The 24,825-nt window shown below is 45.3% G+C and overlaps 1 protein-coding gene across 9 annotated transcripts in view; it reads right to left on the reverse strand.

Moving 5' to 3' along the window:
* The window catches only part of Elavl4 (ELAV like RNA binding protein 4), an 86,527-nt gene that overhangs the window by 6,824 nt on the left and 54,878 nt on the right, over positions 1–24,825 (reverse strand). For all 9 annotated transcript variants that reach the window (XM_087550337.1, XM_087550335.1, XM_087550339.1 and 6 more), the window contains 3 exon segments: positions 15,640–15,743; positions 2,495–2,648; positions 802–1,027 (listed from right to left, as the gene is read on the reverse strand). In XM_087550337.1, the coding sequence (XP_087406463.1) occupies positions 802–1,027; positions 2,495–2,648; positions 15,640–15,743 (484 nt within the window).

The following is a 24,825-nucleotide window of genomic DNA, read 5'->3' on the forward strand; positions in this document are numbered from 1 at the left end:
CCCTCAGCCAGATGGGCGGTTACTATTACAGAGAGAAGGACCTATTTTCTCATGTGAGGTTTGACAACTAGTAACGCCTTTCATTAAAGGGAAGTTGCTTCGTGGGCAGAGTAAAGTCATCACTTAGAATTTACTAAGGGGAGGTCAAGGCCATGTGTCTCCCCTGAACGACAGAGGCTGGCTAGAGTCTAACTGCTGGCCTGGGAAAAACCCGCCTTCCAGAAATGTCCCACAGTGAACTTGTTCATCGCACCGGGGACTGGGTGACATTGAGTCTCCAAAGAAACACTAGTAAGGGTATAGATGAATCTTCCTTTTCTTCTTCCCAGGGTATGTGACTCAAGAGAGTAAAGTTAATATTAAAGAGACTCTCCTCCCCTGGATTCCAACAGAATTACTTAGGAAAAGAGGTGAGAACAAGCCACGGCTGGCAAGACACCTCTGGGTCTACCCTGCCTTAGCTGCTGCATATGGCTACATCTTAATGATTAACTCCATAGAAGCAGACTCTTCTTGTCTGGCTAAATACAGAGATTTTGTTTATACCAGTGGACCTCAAGTTTAAAACATAGTCACAGGGACAGGCCGGTAGAGGGCCAGGAAGTACATCTAGTCTGATTGTTTGATTTTATAGATGTGGAAAAGGATGCTCTGGGGAAGCCTCATGCAGTGATAGCTTGGGTGGGGCAGAGGCAGTGTGCCCTGTTCTGCCCTTCAGACTATGGGCTCCCTGGCCCATGGGTCATCCATACTGGTGTGTGTGTAGTGGGTAAGTACGGTCCTTCCTCTGCAGGTGCCTACCTGAATCTTTGAGCCTGGTGGTGGAGAGGGCCAGGGTATCGCCTGTTGGGGGACTGGTACAGCTGGGAGAGCAGGGCCTGGCTGGACTTCTGGCTGGGGTTGTTGGCAAACTTCACAGTAATCGGTTCTGTAGCACCGCTGGGCTTCTGGCCATTCAGCCCTTTGATGGCTTCTTCTGCCTCAATCCTCTTATCAAAGCGGATGAATCCCACCCCTCTAGAGACTCCTGGGGAAAGGAAAAAGAACATTTGTAAAGAGTGAACAAATGTATCACTGGGAAGTGCCCTGTGGCTATTTTACAGCCACTCAAGTCACCTGTGAGGTCAGCTCCCTGAATCTTTGTCACTCACCAAAATGCAAGTGTGCATTTCTACCAGCATAGCTCTGGGCGCATGTCCCCAATGCAGAAAGCACATGGGTGTTTCCCTCCAGGCCTTCATGGCTGCCCTGCCCAGTTCCCATCCACCTTAGCTATTGTAAATAACCACCCAACACTGTCTAGCTCTGCAGAGTGCTTTATATATCACATACTGGAACTATCATTTATTTGAAAAGCAACCTCTGACCGCACACTGCACCCTTTAGGTACATAGTCTGTGCTTCTTTCGAATTCTTTGAATGATGTACTTTATACCCGACACTTATTTTTTTTCCGCTTAAACAGAAACAAATAAAACCTACAAATTACCTTTCCCAGAGTCTTTGCTACATGCAGAAAAAATCCAGATAGCAGTTGTTGCCTTTGGCAACCTGGCTTCAAATCTCCTCTTGAAACTCATATCGGCCACACTGACCTGCATTGAACAAGCCGCGTTCGTTCTCAACATTCTACCTTGTGATACACCACCTTCTGCATCTAGACTGCTCTATCCCTTCCTTCTTGCCAGGACACCGCCCTGTTCAGTTCCAAAGCCCTGTTCCAAAATTGCCTCCACCACGGAGCCTTTCCAACAACTATCGCCAGGGACAGTACACCTTCTTCTGAGCTCTCATGGGACACTGGACAGTCCCTAGCAAGTATCTGCCACACTGGAGTCGGTAGGTTCTCTGTCTCCTTTTCCTTGGTTCGGAGTGTCTCTCTGTACAGTGTTTGAGGCAGTCAACACCAATGGGAGATGGCAGCATGAATCAAATAGTAAGCATCTCAAATCGGCATCAAATCAGGCATAGACAAAGGACAGCATAACGAATAGTGCAGTCCAAGCTACCTTACATCTCTTTCCGAGATGCTGGTTGGGTTTCTTTCTTCTGGACAAAGAACCCTAGCACTAGAAACTTGGCGTACCTCTTTACAGTTGACTAGCTAGTGGGAAGGCTGGCTTCCTCGTTCAGACGATTACTCCAGGTGTAGACTAAGGCAGCTTGAAGTCCCCTCTAGCTCTGCCCTGCTGTGGTCTGGAGCTAGAGCTGTACATATAGTTAGTTTCACACACAGCTTGAGGGCCGAGAGAAACTTTGAAGGCCACAGAATCCCACTCTCAACTTGATACCCACATCTTCATTTACAACTCCGCCAAGTAGTTTAGCTGTGGAGACCCTGGCTTCTCAAGATGGCTCATTCAGGCAGTCTATGTACAAGTGTCAGAAAGCTTCCTGTTCCAGTTATAAACTCAACTTCAACAACCATGCACCTACTTCTGTAGGTAAGAGGGCACAGATGTACAGGGACATCAACGACAAGGAAACACTTAACCTGTGACTTGATCAACCAGGATGCGTGAGGTGATGATGCGACCGTACTGAGAGAAAAGCTGCTCCAGCTCCTTCTGGGTCATGGTCTTGGGAAGGCCACTAACGTACAGGTTAGCATCCCTGATTGAGGCCGAGCTCGGACGGGCGTACGACACCTAGGAGAAGGTAAGAGATGCTAAATGCATGACAGGCACTCATCCTTAGAGAAGAGACAGAGGTAACAACCAGGATGACAGTCCCTTGTCTGTCCTCAGGACCCATGGTTCTTGTATAAGAAACAGTAAGAACAGGAGAACAACAAGAGATGAACAAAAGGAGAGTCGTCGACAGAACTTAAAACAAACGCACCGATAAGGGTCTCTAAGTGCAGAACAAAATAGCTTCTGCATGGCAGCTGTTAAATGCAGAACTACCCACGCATGAAGTTCTGAAGATTTACCTCCTGGATGTGGGAGTATAGATGATTTACTGTATCCAACACATAATAAACTTTGAATAAACCAAGAAAAAGCCCCTGAAATTCTGCTGTGCACATTTCTCTCTGTGCCATCTTCCCCACCCCCACCCCCTATCCAAAGCATAAAAGCAATCAGGTTCTCTGTAAGATTTTTTTTTTTTAATGTCCCATCCTTTGTGTTGCTCCAATCTGTTCCCTTGAGGTCTGCTCTCGCTGAATGACAAAGTGCTGGTGAAATGGGGTTGAATGAACATCTGCTTGTTAGACTCGATATGTGACCTTGTTGTCACATCTGCAAGGACCAGTCGCCTCTAACTTCGAGGCAGGGCAGATAGAACCACAACAAACAGAATGGGGGCACGGTAGACAAGAAGGAGGGGAAGGACAGTGGGAGAGAAAAGAGAGCTTCCGCGGCGCTTATAATAAGCTTGACTTTGTAAATTTGTCCTCCCAGATCTCCCAACTGCTGTTTTTTTCCTCCCCAAAAAGCTAACACAGAGTTGTAAACAGATCTGAGATTCCATCTGTAAGAAGCCAAATCTTCAGCAGTACACATAAGCAGAGCAAACCCCAGCAGTCATTAATTTTAGACTTCCACTTATTTATTTATTTATTTTTTTAAGACAACAACATCAGACATTTGAAATATAATTTACAGCTAGTCTAACAAAAGCATGTTCTGGCTAAAGCTATTTCTGGGGTGGTTATGGCTCAGAACGGATGCTGAAAGCGGTCATTTCAGAGTACGTCTGACAACGGTGGAGAGGAAGGGGTCTCGATGCCTTAGCATTCTCAGCTGGCAGTTTTATTTAATCTATACCACGGATTCAGAAGACCCACTAAATCCATTAGGGTGAGAGTGTGGGTATAGCCTTGCGTGTGTGATGATGGCGTACACATAAACATAGGGGCGCACAATATGGATATTAAGAGCTAAACGTTGAGCTACAAAGCTGGCCTTGTTTGTGACATCCTCAGACCAAGACAACAAGCGCAGAAAGAGGATGAAGGATGGGCAGACCCCTTACTCATGGCAGGCGCAGTGCCCCTTTCTATGACAGAGACACTAGGTCCCTTTATGAGTTCTATACCTAAATATAGATGTTGACTCAACAGAAAATGATGTGAATGACTAATCTGCGTCGTTAGCCTCCTCTCACTGATGGAGCCAGGCAGCTGCCTTCAGTATCTACATCTTGTAGAAAATCATGGGTGGCCTGGGGGCCTCTGCACATGCCACATTGTCCCAGTGCTTGGCAGAGAGACATAGTGGCCTCTCTATGGTGGGGAACTGAAGGATCAAGAGACCCATGTAACTGTCTAGGCAGGACTCTACTCCACAGAGAGTGCTCCTACCCCATGTTTTCTGAGGGGCTAGAACAGTTTCAACATAGCAGAACTGTTTTTCATTCAGGAGGGACTATGGTAGGAAGGAAGAAATCTGTCCACAGTAATAAGGCTTAGCAGTCTCACCTTGCCGATTACTGATGTTATCTGAATAGCTTTGTGTTCCCTCAAAGTTCAACCTCCCCCACTGCATGCCTTTTTACTCAGGGGAAAGAGGCCAGATCTCACTCTTGTAAGGGCTTAGTTCAATGCCACCTTCTCTGGGAAGTTTTCTCTGTCTGCAATTGCCTCACCCTGAGAGCCTCTTTAGCGGTGTTCTTGTTCTGACCTTAACTCCCCACCCAGTCTTATGGTTTTCTTGAGGGGTGCGAATATGAGTCTTTTAATATCTGTGGCTCCACCTCTCAGAACAGAGCCTGAAACCTGCAGGGAGCACAGAACATGCTGACAGAAATGAATGAATACCCAGAGCTCATGGTGAAGGATGCTGGCGTCTGTGGTTCTTCTGGGTTAACTGCAGTGTGGTTTCTCCACTAAAGTCACTGAGCCAAGCACCCGTAATCATAGTTTGTGCCCTCACCAAGTGAAGAACTAAGGGATGGGCTTCTTACTCTCTAGTGTCTGAGGTCGGAAGGACCAAGGGGAGTTTGTTTCAAAATGAGATATCACCTTTCTCAGCAATCACTTCTGGAAGATCAACTCTCTGTGGTGGGAACACAGCACAGACCAGGCATCTTGTTCACCTTCAACAGATAGCAGGTACGTCAGGATTTTCTAAATAAACGTGGGGTGAGTGGGAGAACGAATGAGAAAACACAGTGACTCACTGTCACAAAGTCACAAGATGTGTGCCATGCCAAGGCTGTATGTTACTTAGCGTGACTTAAACACAGGAGAGGGGTACGTTGACGTCTAGAAGAACCAGGAGATGATGGAGCTGTAATGAGATTGGTGGTAAGATGACGAGGAAATGGTTTGGTAACAGCCTTCTGCTGTGAGGACAAATGAGATAAGGAAGGTCAAGGGTTGTACAGTGCCTGGCAGTGTATAGTCTACTGTTCAACAGCTGCACAGCACATACAAAAGACGTTATCTGCCGGTTTGGGGCAGCTAAATCTGGGGTCCAGAAAGCAGCATGTTGAGGCAGATTCTTGGACAAAGGGAGTTGGCACTGGACAGTCAATGTCACGATCAAAACTATTTCTCCCAAAGATGATCTTGAGGCAGAATCTCAGCTGAGCTGGAGAGAATTACAGCCCCAGAGATGGACTCGGGTATAGGGCAGTTGTGGGTCCCCTTCAGGTCGGCTGACAGGGAGCAGCATCTGGGATGTTCTATCCCCGTTTAGTTTTCCTCTTCTATTTAGAGACACAGCTTTTTGCCCTTTGTGCAAGGAACCTCTGAGGGAAAGACCAGGCAAGAGTCCTAGGGGAATGATTTGCTCAGTCTTGCATCTAAATGCTCACCCTCAGACCTAAAAAGTTCAACTTCCCTCAAACATTTGTTAAACTCCAGCAGAAGGCCTGCCAATGTCAGGCCCTCTGCTAGCCTGAGACATGTCCAGCGAATGTTAACCTTCAGCCCCTGCAGAAAGTCTGTACTGGTGTCCCGTTGCCCCTCCTGAGCTGGCGGCTTAGAGTTCAGAGCGCCCAACGCTACAGACAGTGCTCTGGGAGAACCCTCAGGATCTTGCTCAGTTCATTCATCCAGGGTCTCTGATGAGAAGATTGGCATTTCTAGGTCAGCTCAGCTTTTGTTCTAGACAAAGCTGTGAGTGAAGAAGCCACTCCTCTTTTGTGTGAGGGTGGCCCAAAGGCAGGTGACTGAACTGCAGACTTCACACACAATCTTGACAGAGATTTTCAGCATTTCCACACGCCCCAGATCTCTCTTCCTGTGAGTTTGTAGTCCCCGCATCCACTATAAAAGGACACGATAGCAACAAACTTAGGAGCCTAGGTGCTAGAAGTGGTCTTGAAAATCTGGGGTCAAGGGCCACACAAGATAGACGTTTCTGAGAACAAGAAGCTTACATTTACATGAAGATCCTACACTACCCCGGGCATCACTGGCTGCTACAAGGCTCTTCTTTGAGACCTCAGGAACATCTTTTCTGTTCTTATGAACCTCCATCATCAACAGGTGCTAGTCAGAGTGTTAGGTAACTGCATTTTGAAATGTTACTCCAAAGTGTATACTTACGTTACTTTTACTGAAATTGAGATCCCAATAGAGAGTAGAAAAAAGACACAGAGGTTAAGAGCTTTAGATATGAGTTCTGTTTCCTCTCCAGATATGTGACTTTGTACCTGAGAGACATCTCTTGAGCAACAGAGCTCAGAAGACCTCTAGAAGATCCACTTGCATGTAAGATTCCTTGGCACAAAGACTGTCCCAAAGTAAGTGCTCAATTAACCGTGACTTTGATATGGCTGGTATGTAAACTAGACTCTGGGGAGCAGAAATGTCTACAACAGTCTCTGACATGCAGGCCTGCTAGCCTAGCAGAGGAGACACGCACAGCTTCCGTCATTATTTGAAGATCAAGCTACAGATTTTCCCCCAGCCTGTTGTAACACCCTATTCTCTGAGTGAATACAAACTCCCCAGAGCAGGCAGGTCCCCAGGGAACATTCATTCTAAAGAAACCAGGAGAAAGGCAGCAGAGAGCAGACTCTGGGGCTGCCAGGGCTTCTATGAGCTAGTCCTCTCAGGGACCCATAATTCCACCTGTGGGAGCAGGGAGAACAGAAAGCAGCCAGCTGGCTCCTGGAAACCACAGCTTTGACTGTGAGGACTGGTTTATCTCTGTGCCTTGTGGACTCAGCCCTCCTCACAAACAGGCCAGGTGTCTGCTTTTGTGGCTCTATTCTTTATGTTCCTCTCAGCACCTGTCACCTGATACAGACCATTCTAAAAAAAAATACTGAGGATAAAGCCTCAAGGTAACATCTCAGGTGCAGTTTGATTCCCCCCACCCCACCCCAGAACTCTCCAATGTGTCTTAAACACCTTGTGATAGAAGTCCGAATACTTCACCTGGGCATTCAGAGCATCTGGCCCTGGCAGCTGGCCCAACCTCATCTCCTGCTGACCTCCACATGCACCCTTATGCTTCAGTTCAGACAAAGAACCAGGCCCAGGAAGCTTGGCTCTGTATTGAAAGTTTCTACCTCCACACCTTTGTTCTTTGTGTTTGATTATCCTGGTGGCAAAAAATGAATTCCTGGTTCCCTTCTAGGCCTAGCCATATCCTCCACGAGGCCTGGGTATACATGGCAATCCTTTTCAAGACTGCTACGGAAGTGTCTGTCTCCATGGTCACAGCTATCATGCCCTATCCCCCATCACAGTCATCTGTCCCTAACACACCTCTCCTCCCCCATCAGGTTACACACTGCAATGATCCTGCCACACTCACTTTCCATCTAGTTTCAAAGCCTTACTAGGGCAGGAGCTCAATTGAAACTAAATGTGTAATTCACTTTAGTGAGTGGATTTCAGATGCTTTCCCAGGAGCTGACGCAAATGGAAAGGACCGTAGAGTTGGGGCGTATCTAAGGTTATCACGAGTGCATCTGAAACACAGCAGGCCTGTAGTATCTGAAACCCAAGAGGCCCCGTATGTCTTTTTAGGAAAGTTGTGATGATATATTCATGTGCCTTGAAACTGCCTTTTGGAAAAAAAAATCTATCAGACTGGGGTGGAGCTTAGCCATTAAAGGATAGCCTCACAACCAGAAAAAAAAAAAGCATTAGATTGTCAGAGGTGCACACTTAGAACAGGGCTCTTTATGTTTGACTGGGTCCTCTAATCGGGCGAGATGTGAAAGAGATTTCTTGTCGTGATTAGGGGAAGAAGACATTGCCAGACGTGGAGCTCCAGCTTCCTCTCCACTCAATCGCAGCTCCTGCCTCCTGCTTCACGGGAGCCTGGTAGGAGTGTTGTAGCCATCTGGAAACTCAACACTCCTTCCTACCGTACAGGGCTTCTGACTCTGTTGTCTGTGCCTTAGTAAGAGTCAGATCCACTCCCTTTTAATGCATCTCCAGAGCAGGTGGATAGAGGAAGGGATCTGCCCACTCCTGCTCCGGGCCTTTGTCACTAACCTTAGGGGTAAACCTACTCATCTTTATTCCTGGGAGCATCTGCTGAGCTCTTGCTGCAAGCCATGGTTGCCTACACACGAAAAACCATTATTTCCACCTTCCAGATGATAGATTCTGGTGCAGTGAGATAAAGTACTTTGCCAAGGTCATGCAGCTGAACTAAGACAAACTCGAATATGACTCAAAGTTCTGGGATCTTTCCACTGGGCCACACCAACCTGGACAGTGAAATAAAAGTTACGTTCTTGGCACAAACAGTCACTGTTCTTGGGAAGGTACCAAGTTGGAATGGCCGTGCTGTAATATTTTATTAGACTATTAGATGTGGAAAGAACCATCTTCCAGAGAGGACATAGATTTGGAGAAGGAACGTGGTGCCCAAGGTCATCCCATATAGTTTTTCAGCAGAGCTGGGGCTTGACTATCAAGAGTTCTTTTGAATGGAGAAAAAGGGGAGACTCAAGGAGGGCTAGGTGCGCTACAGTCCATTACGGACAAGTCGCATTACCCCCGGCCTCATGAGTGCTATGTAGAACTGTTTCTTTAGTCCTCAGGGCTGGAGATGTCCTAGGCCAACATCATTTCACAGAACTTTCTGGGATCAGGAAGACATTCGATGCCCATAATGTCCAATGATAGTTACTACTGCTGCACAGTTACTGAGTACTTCCGACAGTCTGAATGTGACCAAGGAACTAGACTACTTAACTCCATGTGGAGCTAGTGCCTGCTTCATTGAACTGGGCAGCATCGGGCCCAGAAACGATGCTGAGCTGTAGCATCTCAGGGCTTGGAGGGCACACAGGCTCATCCAGTCAGAATTCATGCCGGAAGATCATCCGGGAAGGTTCCATTTCAATGGCTCTGATGACGAAGGGTTCTTTCCTATTCTGTATTTCTGTACTGGTGGTTGTGCAGGCTTCCTTCCTAGCCACATTAAATAAAAGGTTGAAATAATGCCTTAGCCTCACTGCAATTTGTTTTCAGGGAGAATGGAACCGTAGCATTTCGGGGTAGACATGTGAGTGCACAGCCCGCTATCCATCTTTGTTACTCACCTTTGGGCAACACTCAAATGTCAGGACTCTTTAAACCAGGGGGATGAAAATGGAAGCCTTGGGGCAAGGTGGTCCACCCTTTCTTCTAATGTGGAGATATCATCCCAACCCTCATGCCTGGGCTGTGTATATGTGTGATTTTTTTTAGAAGCTCACATGACACTATTTGCTTCTTTTACACTTACAAATGCCCTCAAAACCCCACCCAAGCCTTTCTGAAAACTTGAATGTGCTTCTACCTTGCATCTGACCAGTTTTCTTTTGTAATTTAGACCCAGGACCCAGAGAACGCTTGAAGATGCTGGGATGGTATCAAGTTCAGTGGGCTGAGAAGGCAGAACCATTTCTATTCCCAATCCCCTTTATTCCTACATCTGTATGTATTCAAAATAACTCATTCAAAAGAAAGTTAACCAGGCACCTGAAACCAGAGCAGTCAAATGCGTTCTGTCACTAAAGAGCAGCAGAGGTGGGGGTGGGGTGGACAGTCTGCCTGGGCGTCTCTGGTTTCAGTGGAGTGTCTCTGGTCTTTTCATTGGGGATTCAGTGACCTAGCACCTTGGCTGACCTTGGCAGCCAAGGGCTCCTGCACTCGCTGAGATACAGCTTTGATGGGGGTGGTAGTGCCTTTTGGTTATTAACAAGATAGAGGGAGGCAGGCTATTATTTCTGGGTGGGGTGATATCCGTCAGCAAAAAAAAAATGATCTGCTAACTCTCCGGGAAGCATTAAGAGCCGTGATAGGAGAAATAATTGCTTGTGCCGAGTGCAAAGAAAAGACGCCTCAGCGGAATGGAGGCCTTCAGCAAGGCAGGTGGAGAGCTGAAGAAGCAGAGAGGGAGGAGGCACTGCTGCCCATGACCCCTGGCAAGAGAGAGGAGCTGGTGAAGTGAATGGGAACCTGCAAAGCTCAAATGTGGAGAGATCCCCAGAGGCAGTGCTAGTGCGATTAGGTGAATAAGGAATAAACGTTGAAATTATTAAGCAGCATCTTTACAGGAGAGGCAGAAGATCTAGCCCACTTCCTCCCCAGAGAAGAAGGGAGGTTCCTTCTGAGGAGCTCTCTCCCCCAGCAGCCTCTTCCCTGGTTGAGCTCTCTGAAGACCTGGGCTGCTGCCTAGTGATAAGGCACCTTTCTTACTTCCCACAACTGCAGCTCTCAGGGGCTCACTCAGAGTGGCAGAGGCAACCCCTTCAGCTGAGTGAACCCCGGGTGCCGAGATTGCTCACACCCAAGTTTGCACGAGAGCTGTGCTCTAGAAATGGTTTTTTATTATTTCAGCTTGTACTTTTATCATTTGAATAAAGCTTCATGTAATTGTATAAGACATAAAGTCATTTATAAACATATAATTCAATGAAGAAAAACCCCACATACAGACACACACATACACACACATGTTCTTTCTATTTTATGCATGAAAAAAAACTCCCACCAAACACAAACCTCTTAACAGTTATTAGTCAGAATCTAAGGCTGATAAACCCTACTGCAGCACCCTGCGAGACTCTCAGAGAAAGCTGAGTATCAACCCAACGCCTGTTTGGACTACGACTGTCTTGCAGACCCTTTCTTTCTTCCTTGTCCCTCTCTCTCTGCTCCTTGTGTCCTTCCCGTTTGGCTATGAAGCCTTGAACTCATAATAATCTCTCTGCCTTAGTCTCCTCAGAGCTGGATCAACATCCCACTCAACCCCCGTTTTGTTTGCTCTTAATTAATGTGACAAGGAGCAGAAGCAAAAGTAGCCGGATTCAATTGAGCATTTCTTAGTGAGAGGCCAAAGTGACAGGGTAAATTCAGAAGGTGCTCTTTCACAGTCAGCTAGGATGGGCACCAGTTGTCAAGGAGTACCAGGGGATGGATCATTCTGAGGGCCCACAGCCTATTACCTCAGTCTTGGGATATTATCAGAGTCTTGTTGGAGATAAGTGAAAAAAAAATAGAAAAAAGAACAAATAGCACCCCAGGCCCTAGGTGAGGTAAACCATCTCCCCTGTAGCAAGCCCATGGTCCATACCACTCTATGGCCCATGAAACACTTGGGTGGAGAATTTCCAGGCCATTGCAGTCTGTGGTTCACTTAAATGGAAGTCCTTAGGCCTAGAAAGCAAGGACTGGAGAAGAAGTTATTTAAAGTCCAGTGTGTCTCCAAGTTAATGGCAAATGTTCTGAACCATAAGTCCATCTATGAAGAACCTGGGAGAGCCACATGGTTCATTTATTTGCTTTTTATATCTTCTTATCACGCCAGGGAATTAACCCTTGTGTGCGCGGAGCCAAACCGTCCACCCACACACGCTCCCAAGGCTCACATGCTGCTAGGCAAACAGGCAGCTTGACATTCCAACACTCAGGACCCATTGCCAGAGAATTATTTTTAAAGCTTTTTAAAAATACTCCAACTGTCATTTACCCACTGTGTGATCCTAGGTCTGTCTCCTGAACTTCTTCGGGCCTCAGTTTCCTCATCAGCAAAAGGACGACAACAGCGTCTTCCTACAGGGTTAATTTTAGAAACAGAGCTGATGTGCATAACGCACATAACTCCCAGGACAGTTCAAAGATTAAATGGTAACATGCGTTTAGAAAGATTAGAATCCTATTGGGCACAAGGCAAACACTCAAAGTAAGCTAGTGTTAGCGTTGTTTGCTCTCATTTCCCCTCTGGCTCCTGTACACGCTAAACTCACAACTGTGTGGCTCTAGGCAGGGTACTGGTCTCATAGACCCGGTCTCCAGGTAGATTTCTTTCCCCTTCAGGAAGTTCCCATTCACAGCTACTCGCTGCAGGGGTCATTCACACATCATGCCCTTCCTCTGTCTAAGCTTTTCAGATGCCTTCAGTGTGTGTGTGCTCCCTTTATACACAGCCTCTTTAATAAAAGGAAAATGGCCTTTTCTGCTGACAGGGAAGTATCTTCGTGGACGCCTTCCACTGGTAGCTAGGAAATGGGGTAAGTTCACTGATATCTGCCAAGAGCACTGATGTCATTTTAAAATCTCAGGGTTGGAGGTAAAAGACTGATACCTGAAGGTCAACTATTGCCTTCAGCTTGGTTTTCCTTTATACGCTATTTTTTGTTTTTTGTTTCTGGCCTGTAAAAATTGAGAGATCTGACACAAAGGGTGTTTAGATTTCTGGTGCTATTGAACAACTGGAGATCTGAATTGAACACCTTCAGAATCACCGCTGTCATACTATCACCGTCATTATCACCATCATCACCACCACTATCACCACCATCACCACCATCATCACCATCATCAACCTCACCATTATCACCACCACCATCACCATCATCAACCTCACCACCATCATCACCATCACCACCACCACATCATCACCACTATCACCACCATCATCACCATCATCAACCTCACCAGTACCAGCAGCACCACCACCACCATCATCATCAGAAGAGTACAGCCCTCTTTACCCTATGCTAGCTCCCATCACTAAAATATCCCTGAGTCTGGCACTTAATCATTAGCCTTTACTGTTTAGGGGTTAATTCTTGACTTTCTGGCACTAATATTTTTGTATATCACACCTAAAGTGCTATTTTCTGGGTTATCAGAAATGTGACAATGAGCCCCTGAGCCCACACTTGACCAAGCCTGTCAACTTGTGCCAGACGGTCCCAAGATCTCTGCAATGCACGCTTCCAGAGATGACATGTGTGGCTTATTGTTTGTCTTGCTGTCTGTCTTTGTTTCCGGATTGACAAGCTATCTATTCTTTCTGGGAGTCAAGAGTAAAGAGAGAAATCTCATGCCAGTTATCAAAGCAAATGGAAGCAGAAGTAAACAGTGGCCTGAAAGGGGAAAAAAAAGCAATTTTAAGAAATTAATAAATGATGAGACTATTAACAGCACACATAAAGGGGTTTCTTTCTTTTTCTTCTATTTAATATGATCTTTACCTTAAACACTGTGTCCCTTTAGGAATGGGAAGAAAAGTTAATAAAGGAACCTATCAGTCAAACTTAATTTTTTTGTATGGCAAATAAACTGCTTTAATGAAAGGGCTCAAATCCCTAGGTTTGCACATTAAATTTTCATTTGTAGAAGAGAATGGAAATTATTGATTCAGCAGTAGTATCATGCATTCTGAATCCTACAATGACTTAGGAGCCCACATTTCCGCTGGGTGCAAATGTGTCAGCGGCGTTTGATGCAGGGGGAGCCTGGGCTAGGTGGGAGGATGCAGAGAAGGATCCAGGTCAGGGAAGGAAGCAGAGCGCTTCACAGAAAGAAAATAATCAACGTTCCTTGTCTCACAGATCCATTTAGATAGAGCATCTGACTGTGTGGTGGGGTACGGGGACCATTCTGATACTAGAAAACATGGGCCCCATCAGTCTTTGGGGGGAAACCACAGGGATCTTACAGAAGACTTTAGAAAAATAAATGGTGAACTGATGGCTGGTGATTTGATCCTGAGCTGTGGGAAAAGGTTTAGTTTTCAAAAGCTTCAGAGGATAGAAAAGTACCTTTCTCAGTTCAAGGTCAGCATGTCAGACCAGGTTAAAAATAAACATTTGACATTCTAATGCTGAACTGGATCTCTCTCTCTCTCTCTCTCTCTCTCTCTCTCTCTCTCTCTCACACACACACACACACACACACACACACACACACACACACACACACAATCAATCCATCCATCCATCCATCCCTCAAACAGCTCTCAATGGGACAGGGTCTCGTCAGAGTCAGGAGACAAAAACACTTTTCCTGACTTAAAGTATGAAAATATGTGTTTTTCTTTTGAAAGAAATTAATCTTTCTGCCTCTCTGAGGACTACGCCATAATTAAACAACCTTTATTTCCCCCTTAGAGAATCTTAGGAACTGACTCTAAGCCTTGTCGAGGCAGCCTAAATCAGGCTTATTCCAGGGTCGTTGTGTACGACACAGACAGTAGGAGGTCAGAGAAAGCAATATATATATATATATATATATATATATATATATATATATATAATTTTTAAGAAATAATCTAAACACAATTACAAAAATAAAGCTGCTTAAAAAAGGAAAATAATCATGTAATGTGTTCCAAAAAGAGAAAGGTTCTGTTGTTGTTTTTATTCCCTTCCAGCGAAGATTATCTTACACTGCTCGTCTCTCTTGTTAGCCTGGATGTCAGAAAAGTAGTTTTGCTGAACTAAAAAGTTCTAGTTTTGTGTTTTCCGATGCGGAGAGCTGGTGCCATCTATAGATTTCCATTCTGGGAGAGGTTTCTCTTTTGTCCTACTTTGCGTCAGACCTGCTGTCATGAGGATAAGAGCGCCCAGGAGACACTTCCCTGCGGTTTAATAGGCTATGAAGGATGGGACTCATTAATCGCCTGGCAGCTGCCCCTAAACAGGATGCTGCCTGGAGGTGGGGGAAGACGGGGATGGGAGGTGAGGAGCAGGCAGCTTCATCCAGGAGGCGACCACCGGATGCCCAAGGCGGCAGCGTCCTCCATACATGAAGTCTAAAAGGAGAGAGTTGCGGTCCAGCCCCAGTGAGCTACCTTCCTGGAAGAGCTGCCTCTAGGTTACTGATTCTGGCTTACAGCAGTGACTCTTGAGATGTTTCCTAATTATTTTTAGACTGTTCGATTACTATTTTTGTTGTCCCTTTACTCTATTTACATCCGTTTAACTGGAGCGGCTGGTCTTTTGGCACTGTGTTTGTTTACAGTTGACGGTCCCCCTCCCATTCTCCAATGGAAGGTTCCAAATAACCCTTAAGTAAAAGTCTCGCTGCCACTCCGGGCACGAGGTCTCCTGACTTGGATCTGTCTATTCCCCATCCTCCTCATGACCCATTACCCCAACTTAGGGCCACACTTCATACCTGGGACAGCTTTCCTGCCTCAGTTTCTTCCTTCAGCTTGCTCCTGGCCGTTTGTGCAGAGTCAGGCTGGCAGGCCGTCTTTATAGAGCCTTGAGTCCCTGACCCAACACCTGACTTCTGGATCAGAGATGTCAAGGTCCCTTCCCTCCACTCTTGACCCCAATTTTACTAATGGCTCATGTCCCTTACTTTAACAGAGTGGACAGTGACTGTTCTTTGAGTAAATAAAGAATAACGCTTCTGGATCCCACACGCTTGTTAGACCCACAGATTAAAATATTACCAGGGCCCCGTGAACTGGAAGTCAGTATATCGACTCTTACCTTTATGGTTTTGGTCTGGAGTCTGAGTCCATTTAAAGTGTTGATGGCTTTCTCTGCATCCTTTGGATCAATATAGTTAACAAATCCATACCCTAAACTCTGTCCTGTGGAAATATTAAAAAAAGAGAGACAGAAAGAGAGAGAGGGAGAGAGAGAGAGAGGAGGAAGAGAGAGAGAGAGAAGGAAGAGGAGGGGGAGGAGGAGGAGGGAGAGGAGGAGGAAGAGAGAGAGAGGGAGGGAAAGAGAGAGAGCTCAATATCTCTGTAGAGGCCACACTTCCCACTGCCCTGTGTTAAAACCCTCCTCTGGTCTAGGATTTATTTTCATTGGGGTTCACCCTAGGATAAGAGGTTTCCAACCCCCCCCCCCAACAATTCTTATTCTGGGTATGGGGCTTTGAACTCATAGGGGCTCTCATCATCCAAACTAAATATAGTAAATGCCCTTGAATAGTCACACTCGATAGATACAGGGGCAGGCAGCGTGACCAGGAAGATCCAGTACCGGGGAGTAGAAAGACGGCATGCACAGTTTGTCAAGAGACTTGTGTAGAGTCCTGGTCATTTGGCTTATTTTGGAGAGAAGTCATTTACCATCCATTTCTCCCAGATCTCTTCTCTGGAGATAACAGCACTTACCTCTGGCAGACTCTGAGAGAGTTTAGTGGGATAAGGCACATAAGATGCCTACCAAGTATATTGCCTAGACCATAGGAGCTCAGTCCTGTAAAACTGGGACAAGCACCAGACTCAGTAGCTGTGTCTATTGTCTTGGTCATGCCAGCCACACCCATACTCAGGGGGTATAGCCGGATCTGAGCAGAGAGGACCGGAGACAGTTTTAGTGAAGGATGCAGGCATGGCCAGAATTTAGAGCAGTTGCTACAAATCATTCTTTGCCCTCATCATCCTGGGTGCCAAAGAACAATAAAGAAAAGGAAGGGCAAGGGTTTCTTTCAGAAAGAATGGAGACGCTCCTAACACACAAAGGGGAGAGCGCAAACGCACTCCGCAAAGAGGACTCAGCTACTTTAGGCAGAGATGATATCAACTTGTCTTCAAAGAGGTAGCAAGTGACAGGGCTCCCCCCTAAGTGAAATAAAAATAATGTACTTGCGATCGTGCCACTGATTATAAATAGTCCATCAGCTCTGCCATGTGTCATCAGCCAGAAATATCATTAGGAAACTTTACATTTTCTGACATACTCTTTAAGAAACACAGCGCTTGTGGTGGCTGCAAAACCAGCTTGAACTTCTCGGGCTATGTTATTGATTTGTGGGTGGCAGCAGAGCCAGAGGGGAGGGAAATGACAGGGTGTCATGCGTCAGGGAAGACTGATTACATAAAGCTCTCTTTAGCGTACTGGGGCCAGGGCTGGGGATAATGGAGCAAAAGCCTGCCACATCCCGGTGACAGGAGCCCATTTCAACAGCCAAAAACTGTTTCCAGCAGCTTCTGTTTTGCTGGTAAATGTCTGTGTTTGTGTTGGTTGTAGGAGGGAACCTGGGAAAACAATTTGGGTTCTGGATCAGAAAATGGGTATCTTTTTCTATTGTATTAGGACAGAAGCAGAGAGAACAGAGAGGGAACTCAATGACATTTGCTCATCAAATGGAAACCCGTCTTCTGTTGAACTGGAAAGACAGAGGCAAATTTCGCTAGGCTCATCACCACCCAGAGATGGTGACCTATGAATGAGGAGAGACTGTGAGGCAGGGGGCACACTTCAGCTGCCGTGACCCTGCAACCCTTTGCTCTTTGTTTTATTCTGTAAGTTTGGTCTCTCTCTGTCTCTGTCTCCGTCTCTGTCTCTCTGCTCTCTCTCTCTCTCTCTCTCTCTCTCTCTCTCTCTCTCTCTCTCTCTCTCTCTGTGCATGTCTGTGTCTGTGAGAGAGAGAGGGAGAGAGAGAGAGAGAGTTTTATTACAAGATGCTGCCACATGTTCTCAGAAATGCCATTTTGCAAATACAAAAATACAAGAGACTAATTTCATTGGTTTAAAAATATAATCTATCCTAAATTTGTCTCCACCTCATCAAGCCTAACTAAATTCACCTAATTAAATCCATTTCATCATGCAAATTTCTCAGTCATATTTATCCTGCATATATAATATTCCTATAATCACTTTAAAAACTAGTCATGTACTAAGTTGAACTGCTTCTAAAGAACATTTTAAAGCAATTATGTTATGACCAACCTGCTGTGGGAGTTCTAGGAAACCAGTTGAATGGGTCATTTTCTAACCCAATATAATTTGCACAAAATTAAAATAGAATATAAAACACATAAGACCTTCTCTGGTTAACTGCTAACAGTAGACCTGATCATCCTGGAAAATTTCTGTATTCTTCATGATCATGAAGTACATGTATGGTGTATGTTTCCATTGTACTATCTTTCTTTGTAAAACTACTCATATATCAATGGCTATCAAAATATGTATTGTGAGTTTAGGTTTGGCACTCTAAATTTAGTCTTAGATTTTTGCTTCTGGAGGAAGGAAAACTCAGGCTTAGGTCCCGGGAGGTTCTGAAGGTCAGGTGAGGGAAAGGACTCCAGTCCAGCAAGATGTGTGACATCAACCCACCAGCCTGTATCATCCCCAGTGGACCATCACCCTGGCTCCCACTATAATTAGCTCTCCTGTGCTATCATCACCTGTCCCAGGTTTAGAGAGACTTCATTTAGCATCAAGGATAAAAAATGCTTCAGGGAAAGCTAAAACCCAGAAGAATGTAATGTCACAAAGGAAGAATCTTCTCAGTATAAAATAAACTGCAAATTCTAGAACAGAACCCTGTACTGAAGAGAGGGGAGCTTGCCTGTGAATGGGAGGTAACTCGGCAGCACAATGAAACTCCCTGCAGTTAGCCTAGTTCCTGAGCAGGCTTTCTTCACATATGCCTCGCAGCATCACAGGAACCCAGCTATGTCTAATAAAAATGCTGCAAGGACCTAAGCGTGCTCTTCTAAAAAAATGACCTGGAGAAGATTAAGTTCCAGAGCAAAAATTATAAAAACCCACGCTACATTTTTTTTAAAAAGGAACTGTTTTAATACTTGGGGAGAGTGAAATGAGCGAGAATTTTGGGTTTGAATTTCGATGGCCGTGGTGCATTGGTGGCCGGTTTTGGTTCATCAGTCTTGTGTGTAAGCATACACAGAAAGCTATAGATGGAATACATTCATGAAGAATGCCAACGCTTTTTCCATGGGGACTGAGAGAGTTGCTATGCTGAGAGGGCTCAGGGGACACAGTCTGGGGCCTAGAGCCTGTGTAGTATCTGCAGTCCATAGATAACAGTGATTTTCTTTTTTCTCCTTTTTTTTTCAAATACTGATATCTTCTCTCTTTATTAATGGTAACAAAATGTGAGCATATAGTTATGGCAATAATATTTTAAGAACTGAACATTAAACTTTATTTTTCTTCTAAATTTACATTTACTCTGATTGCAGGTTGAGCAGTCATCCAGGTTCTGCTTCCTGACTTATCTTTATTTAAGAAATTAGATAGTAGGGAATAAAGACTGTTTCTAAAATGTTAGGCTACTGTATCTGGCTCCTTGATGCCCACATCTGACCAGCCTCTAGCGGTCCTATCCAGCTGGCAGGGGTGGAGCATCTCCGCTGACTGTGCATTGGTAGGAAGCATTCTAGTGAGTTTGGGATAGAAACTTAGAATTCAAAATGTAGTCTCCAAGAGAAAACTGTATGCATAATAACCACAGCTTAAAGCACATCCATATATTTGGGCTTAAACAGGTTCTTGTTGTGAAAACTGTTCTCCTAAATATGAACCTGAATGTTTTGATATAGCATGGGCAGTCGCACACATGCAGGGATATTTCCTCTTGGTATGTGCCTTTCCCCCCAGGATAGGAAAACATTTCTATTTGGTGATAGGTTACATGTCAAACCAAACATTCATTTTCACAAGAATTAGCTTATGGAAGGTTGTATCCCTGAACACAGTAGGTCCTTGGCAAGTGTTTAAGCAGAGCATGGTTTGCATATTTGGAAGAAGAGACAAAGAGGAAGTAACTGGGGGATCAAGTTTGCATTCATGAGGAAGGAGAGACCCTGACAACACCCATGCCATGGTGCGTGTGTGCATGCGCGCGCGCGTATGTGCGTGTGTGTAGGATAATCTTGGTGTAATTTCTCCTGCACCATCTCTTTTCATGTTCTGGATTCTCCTGAAATGCAGGTCAAGTAAATGACAGAGTCGACCCAGCCCAGAGCCACAGCGATTCTGAGTGTACAAAGTGCTCTCTTACCATTCCATATCATGTTTGATTTTTACAGCAGCACTTTGTGAAGAGAGAAATGTATCATCTTACAGAAACGAGGGAAACAAAAGTCAGAGAAAACTGTAATTTTTTCCCATCATCACAAAACGAAATTTTTGATCAGTCAGGATTTGAGCAGGCTTTGTCTGCTTGTTGTAATGTGTAGGGTAAAATAGTAAACAGTTTATGTTTGGCTGGTCACAGTCCTTGTCACATGTCACAACAACCGTGCTGTTTGTGTCAGTCAGAGACACCACCTGAACAAAAAAAATGCCTGTGATCCAATACGACTTTATCTAAAAACAAAACAAACAAACAAAAAAAAAACAAACAAAAACAAAAACAACAAAAAACAGACAGTGGCTGGACTTGGCTCTTGGACCATAGGCTGCCCATCTTTTGGCTCTAACTCCTGTTCACCATTGTCACAGTTCCCTCTTTAAAGTAAGATGTTACTAACAACCGAGGCTTTTTGGACTCATTTAAGAAAATGTAAATTGTTTTATGTAGTTTCTGTTAAGCATTTTACTGCATTCAAGCTCCAGAAACTGTCCATTCACAACCCCCCTAAACCTCCTGTTTCCTCAGGACTTTGCCTGGTCTTCGGGGTGCTAGGATTATTCTGACCTCATGGCTGACAACAGCAGCAGAAAAGCTGGCCGGAAGGGGCCTCAGCACTGCCAAGTTGCACACTTTGCTCTTTCCCTGTGAGAATCACCCTTCTCCAGAAACCTCACACCAACTCATCTCATCTGCAGAGCCCTGGAGGGGGGCAGCCAGATGGGCAAGAGGCTGTTGATGAAAACTTCTGAGTTGAGTAAGGGATTTTTGTGACCATCAGAACCCCTAGCTCAAGCTGAAATCTGTTTTCAAAGCACATGATAAAGTCCCCAGTCACCTCAGGATCACCTGCTTGGCGAAAATTCACACATCAGGTTAACAGCATTCGACTTCAAAGCTCAGGATGCCCTGGCTGCCAGTTCTGAGATGTCTTTCCTGGAGTCTGTCTGAACATAGTGGAGAGGCAGGGAGAGTGTGCCTGCTACTGCGTGTGTAAACGTGTGTGTGTGTCTCATAACCACACTTGCTGTATAACCTTGGTTAAGTCATTTAAGCTCCTTCAGCCTGTTCCCTTGTCTGGAAAAAGGGAGCTAATCCTTTAATCCTCATAATCAAAGGATCACTGTGAGGATTATACGAACAGGGGGACTAATAGCTGTTATAATTTATTCAATGACACTTTGTGCCAGGCACTGTGCTAAGTGGCTTACTCATGTTACCTCATTTAATCCTACGTGAAATGGGCACCATTGGGCCCAGGGTGCATACATGGAAAAACGAGGTTTGAGAAGTAGTAAAATGACCTGTTCGATGTTAAAGAGCTGCTAGGCTCCAGGGCTAGGACTTGCACAAACCCTTTTAGTGACACTCCAGTTCATGCTTTCTGTCCACAGTGGCTGCCCTTAGCTCACAGCGCCTAGAAGAGTCTGACATCCGGTAAGTCTGGATGGGACACTTTTACTCTCACCAGGACAGGAGGTGCTATGAGATCTTGAAACCCTGATTGTGTTCCCTCCACCATCCTCTGGGGGCTTTAACAGTGTTGATCAGCCTGAAACTTGGCTCTTCTATTGAAAAGCCAGTGTCATTGCAACCAACAAGTCAGGGACTTCTTTTCTTTTGGTAGTTGTCTAAGCATCGCTGCTATTTCAAGCACAGCGCCTGTAGTATCCTTGCTGGCATCATCTATAAGAAATGCAGATCCTCGGTTCCCTCCCACCCCAGATCTCCTGAATCAATACCTGCTTCTCAATGTGATCCTTTGGGGGCTTCAAATGATTACTGAAGAATGAGACGAATTGGCAAGTTGGATTTGACGTGGGTCTTCGTCTCAGTTCTGTGTCCCTGGCTATGTGTAATTAAGCTCCCTGTGCCATGGTCTCTGGGAAAACCACACATCTTATGAGTGGGAACGAGGAAGGCAACATCCCACATGAGTTTACCAACTTTTCTTAATAATGCTATTTCTTTCAGTCTCCAAACTTTGCATTCCCATTTTGACTCTGCTTTGGTATTCTGATTTAGAAGAGAGCACCGATTTTCTTCAAGAAGTGAGTAGGAGCTTTATGCGAAACAATTCATATAAAGTGTCTGGCCTTTACCAGAGCCTCAGTAGGTAGTGCTGTCTCTTTCTTCCCTCACACCCTGTGAAGTGTTAGTTTTCACACTGTCTAGGTGATGTTATCTCCATGAGGCCCTAATCTCCCCACAGGAGGAGAATGGTTGTGATGCTCATGTTTTACATAAGCACACAAATCCCCACAGAACAGGCCCTTGCTATAAGCTGGATACTATGGGTGGACTCTGAGATGTTCCTGGGTTTAGGATGCCCCTTCTGTGAAAAGAAACACAAGTCTAAGAATGAACCGGAGCCCAGAACAAACAAAGCTGAACACTAGACACCGATTTTCACGAAGCAGAGAGAGGAAGAGCTTGGTATAAAGGATAGCATTTGAGAAGGTTTACCCGCCAAAGTGATGACATCACAGCTTTAGGACTGAATCCCAAGCCTACCCTTATCTCACGGGCACTCACTGGGCACACACTGTGTGTCAGGGACAGTTACGTTCCCTGGAAACACAGACAAGAACAACAAACAGCACATCCTCATCTCTGTCATCATTGGACTGGTATTCCGATGGAGAGTACGGAAGACAGCCAAGACATACAGACAGAATACAAAGGTGCTCAGAGGATGGTGAATCCTAGGGAGAAAGTAAGACAGAGACAAGGGAACAGCAGTGCTGGTTCGTGCCTGCAATTCTGTATTCGGAGGTCAGGGAAGGCCTCACTACTTAGGCGACTTAAAGACAGAGACTAGAGAGAAGAGTGGTAGATAGTTAGGCCTATCTGGGGGAAGGACATTATAAGTGGACGGTAGCTCATGTCCAAAGGCTCAGAAGATTCCTGCTTCTGAGAAACAACAGGAGTGAAGCCAATCTTTATCACTCTCGTCAAATGACTGAAAACAGGAGGACATGGTAAAACCGCACTGGCCTTCCCTCCAACTAACAAACCCTTCAAATCCACCTCTTTTGTGTGTGTGTGTGTGTGTGTGTGTGTGTGTGTGTGTGTGTGTGTGTATGTGTGTGTGTGTGTGTGTGTTTGAGCATGCTCAGGAAATCCCTCATGTTGCTCCTCAGGTGTCATCCATCACCTTTTTATCTGTATATCTTAGACACTGTCTCTCACTGGCTTGAAACTCATGAGTAGGCTAGGCTGGCTGGTGTGGGATCCACACTTCTCCTCCTCCCCAGCACGGGTGTTACAAGTGCAGGCTATCATTCTTGGCTGTGGGATTTTAAAGCACATTGATCTGGGGATCAAATTCAGGGCCTTGTGCTTGCAAAGGAAGCACTTTGTTACTTGAGCTTTCTCCTGAGTCCTCCAAACTACCACTTAATGGGTGTCTCTTTACCCCACTAGACTGAGAGCAACTTGAGACCAAGTCGATGTCTCATTCATCTCTGTCCTTGGGCCCTCAGAGAGTCCTGGCATTGTTGGTTAGCCAGGGAACGTTTGTTGAGTGAATGTATGACAGTGTTTTCTACCTTAATGTGGATTTACTTCCTCTTAACCACTCTCTGTCTCCCACGTCCCAGGAAGACAGAATCAGGAAGAAGAGCAGAGTCTCACCGGTGCCTGAAGGAAGTTGGTCAGAAACCCGATCTCATAAGACAGCCTTGGAAGGCCCGTGGATGGTTAGCCCACAGGAGAGACTCAGGCAGAAAAAGTAAACTGGGGAGCTGTTTGTTTTAGCCTGATAAAGAGCTTTCAAAGACTGTTTTTATAAGAAGTTAGGGTGCCTTGTGAAGTGTTAAAACAACTGTATATACAGGAGACAGATCTACCCCTTACCAAGGGAAACAAGTCAGCAAGATGGGCCCCTAAGATCACTTTTATTAGAAGGACTCAAAAGTTCTACGATATATTTATCTTAGTCCCAACTTCGTGCTCACAACAGTTTCAGTTTGCCATGAGTTTTAAGGGAGAAAATCAGGGACATTTATTGACCATTTACTATGGGACCAGCTACTTTGATTACTTTATTACTGAAAACTTTGCAATTCTCTGAGGCAGGCATTTCCAAGCCTGGCTCTGTGGTTAGAGAACAGCAGCTGAGACCCCTGACTCTAGAGCTAGTGAACTCGTGCTGCATGTAGGTTCTTGAGCACATGATGACGTGTACACTAATGCCCTGCCTTATCACCACATGCCTGAGAAACTCCAAGTTTTCACTCTTTCTATTAGTTAACATCTCCCGGCTTGGCTGTGTATGTCAAACAGGATCAAACTGGATTATAGATTGCCATTTTGGGAAAAGACTGTCAGGCCCAAAATAGTAACACCTACAGATGCAGAAAATGAGGACCAATGAAGAAGCCAGCGCTTGTGCTCTAGCCCGGATTCAGGCCAGTGAATTATGAACGATAGTTGAATATGGCGCAGTGCTATAATATTGATAAGGATCGAGTTTTGTTTTGTTTATTTGTTTGTTTTTTTGAGGATGTGATACTTGAGACTAATTTGAAAAGACTGATTAGAAGTATCCAGGTTATAGGCAGAGAAGGACACTGGAAGGATGAGGCAGGATAAGCGCATAAGCCCTCCAGGAGAAAGACCGTCCACTACGTTTGTAGCCACCGCATCCCCAAGATCGCTGGTTGTTGGTATTGCCCTGCACTGTCACTACTGTGTCTAAGTTGAATTCATCCTCAGAGGTGAATAAAAGATCTTCCTGGAAAAAGAGTCGTGTTATCCAGGAATATGAAGTCTTGAGGGGGTTTGTTTTCAGTAAACACTGCTGAAAGTGTAGGATCCAAACAACC

Source organism: Rattus norvegicus, chromosome 5 (assembly GCF_021556685.1).
Source record: "Rattus norvegicus strain SHRSP/BbbUtx chromosome 5, alternate assembly SHRSP_T2T, whole genome shotgun sequence".
NCBI lineage: Eukaryota > Metazoa > Chordata > Mammalia > Rodentia > Muridae > Rattus > Rattus norvegicus.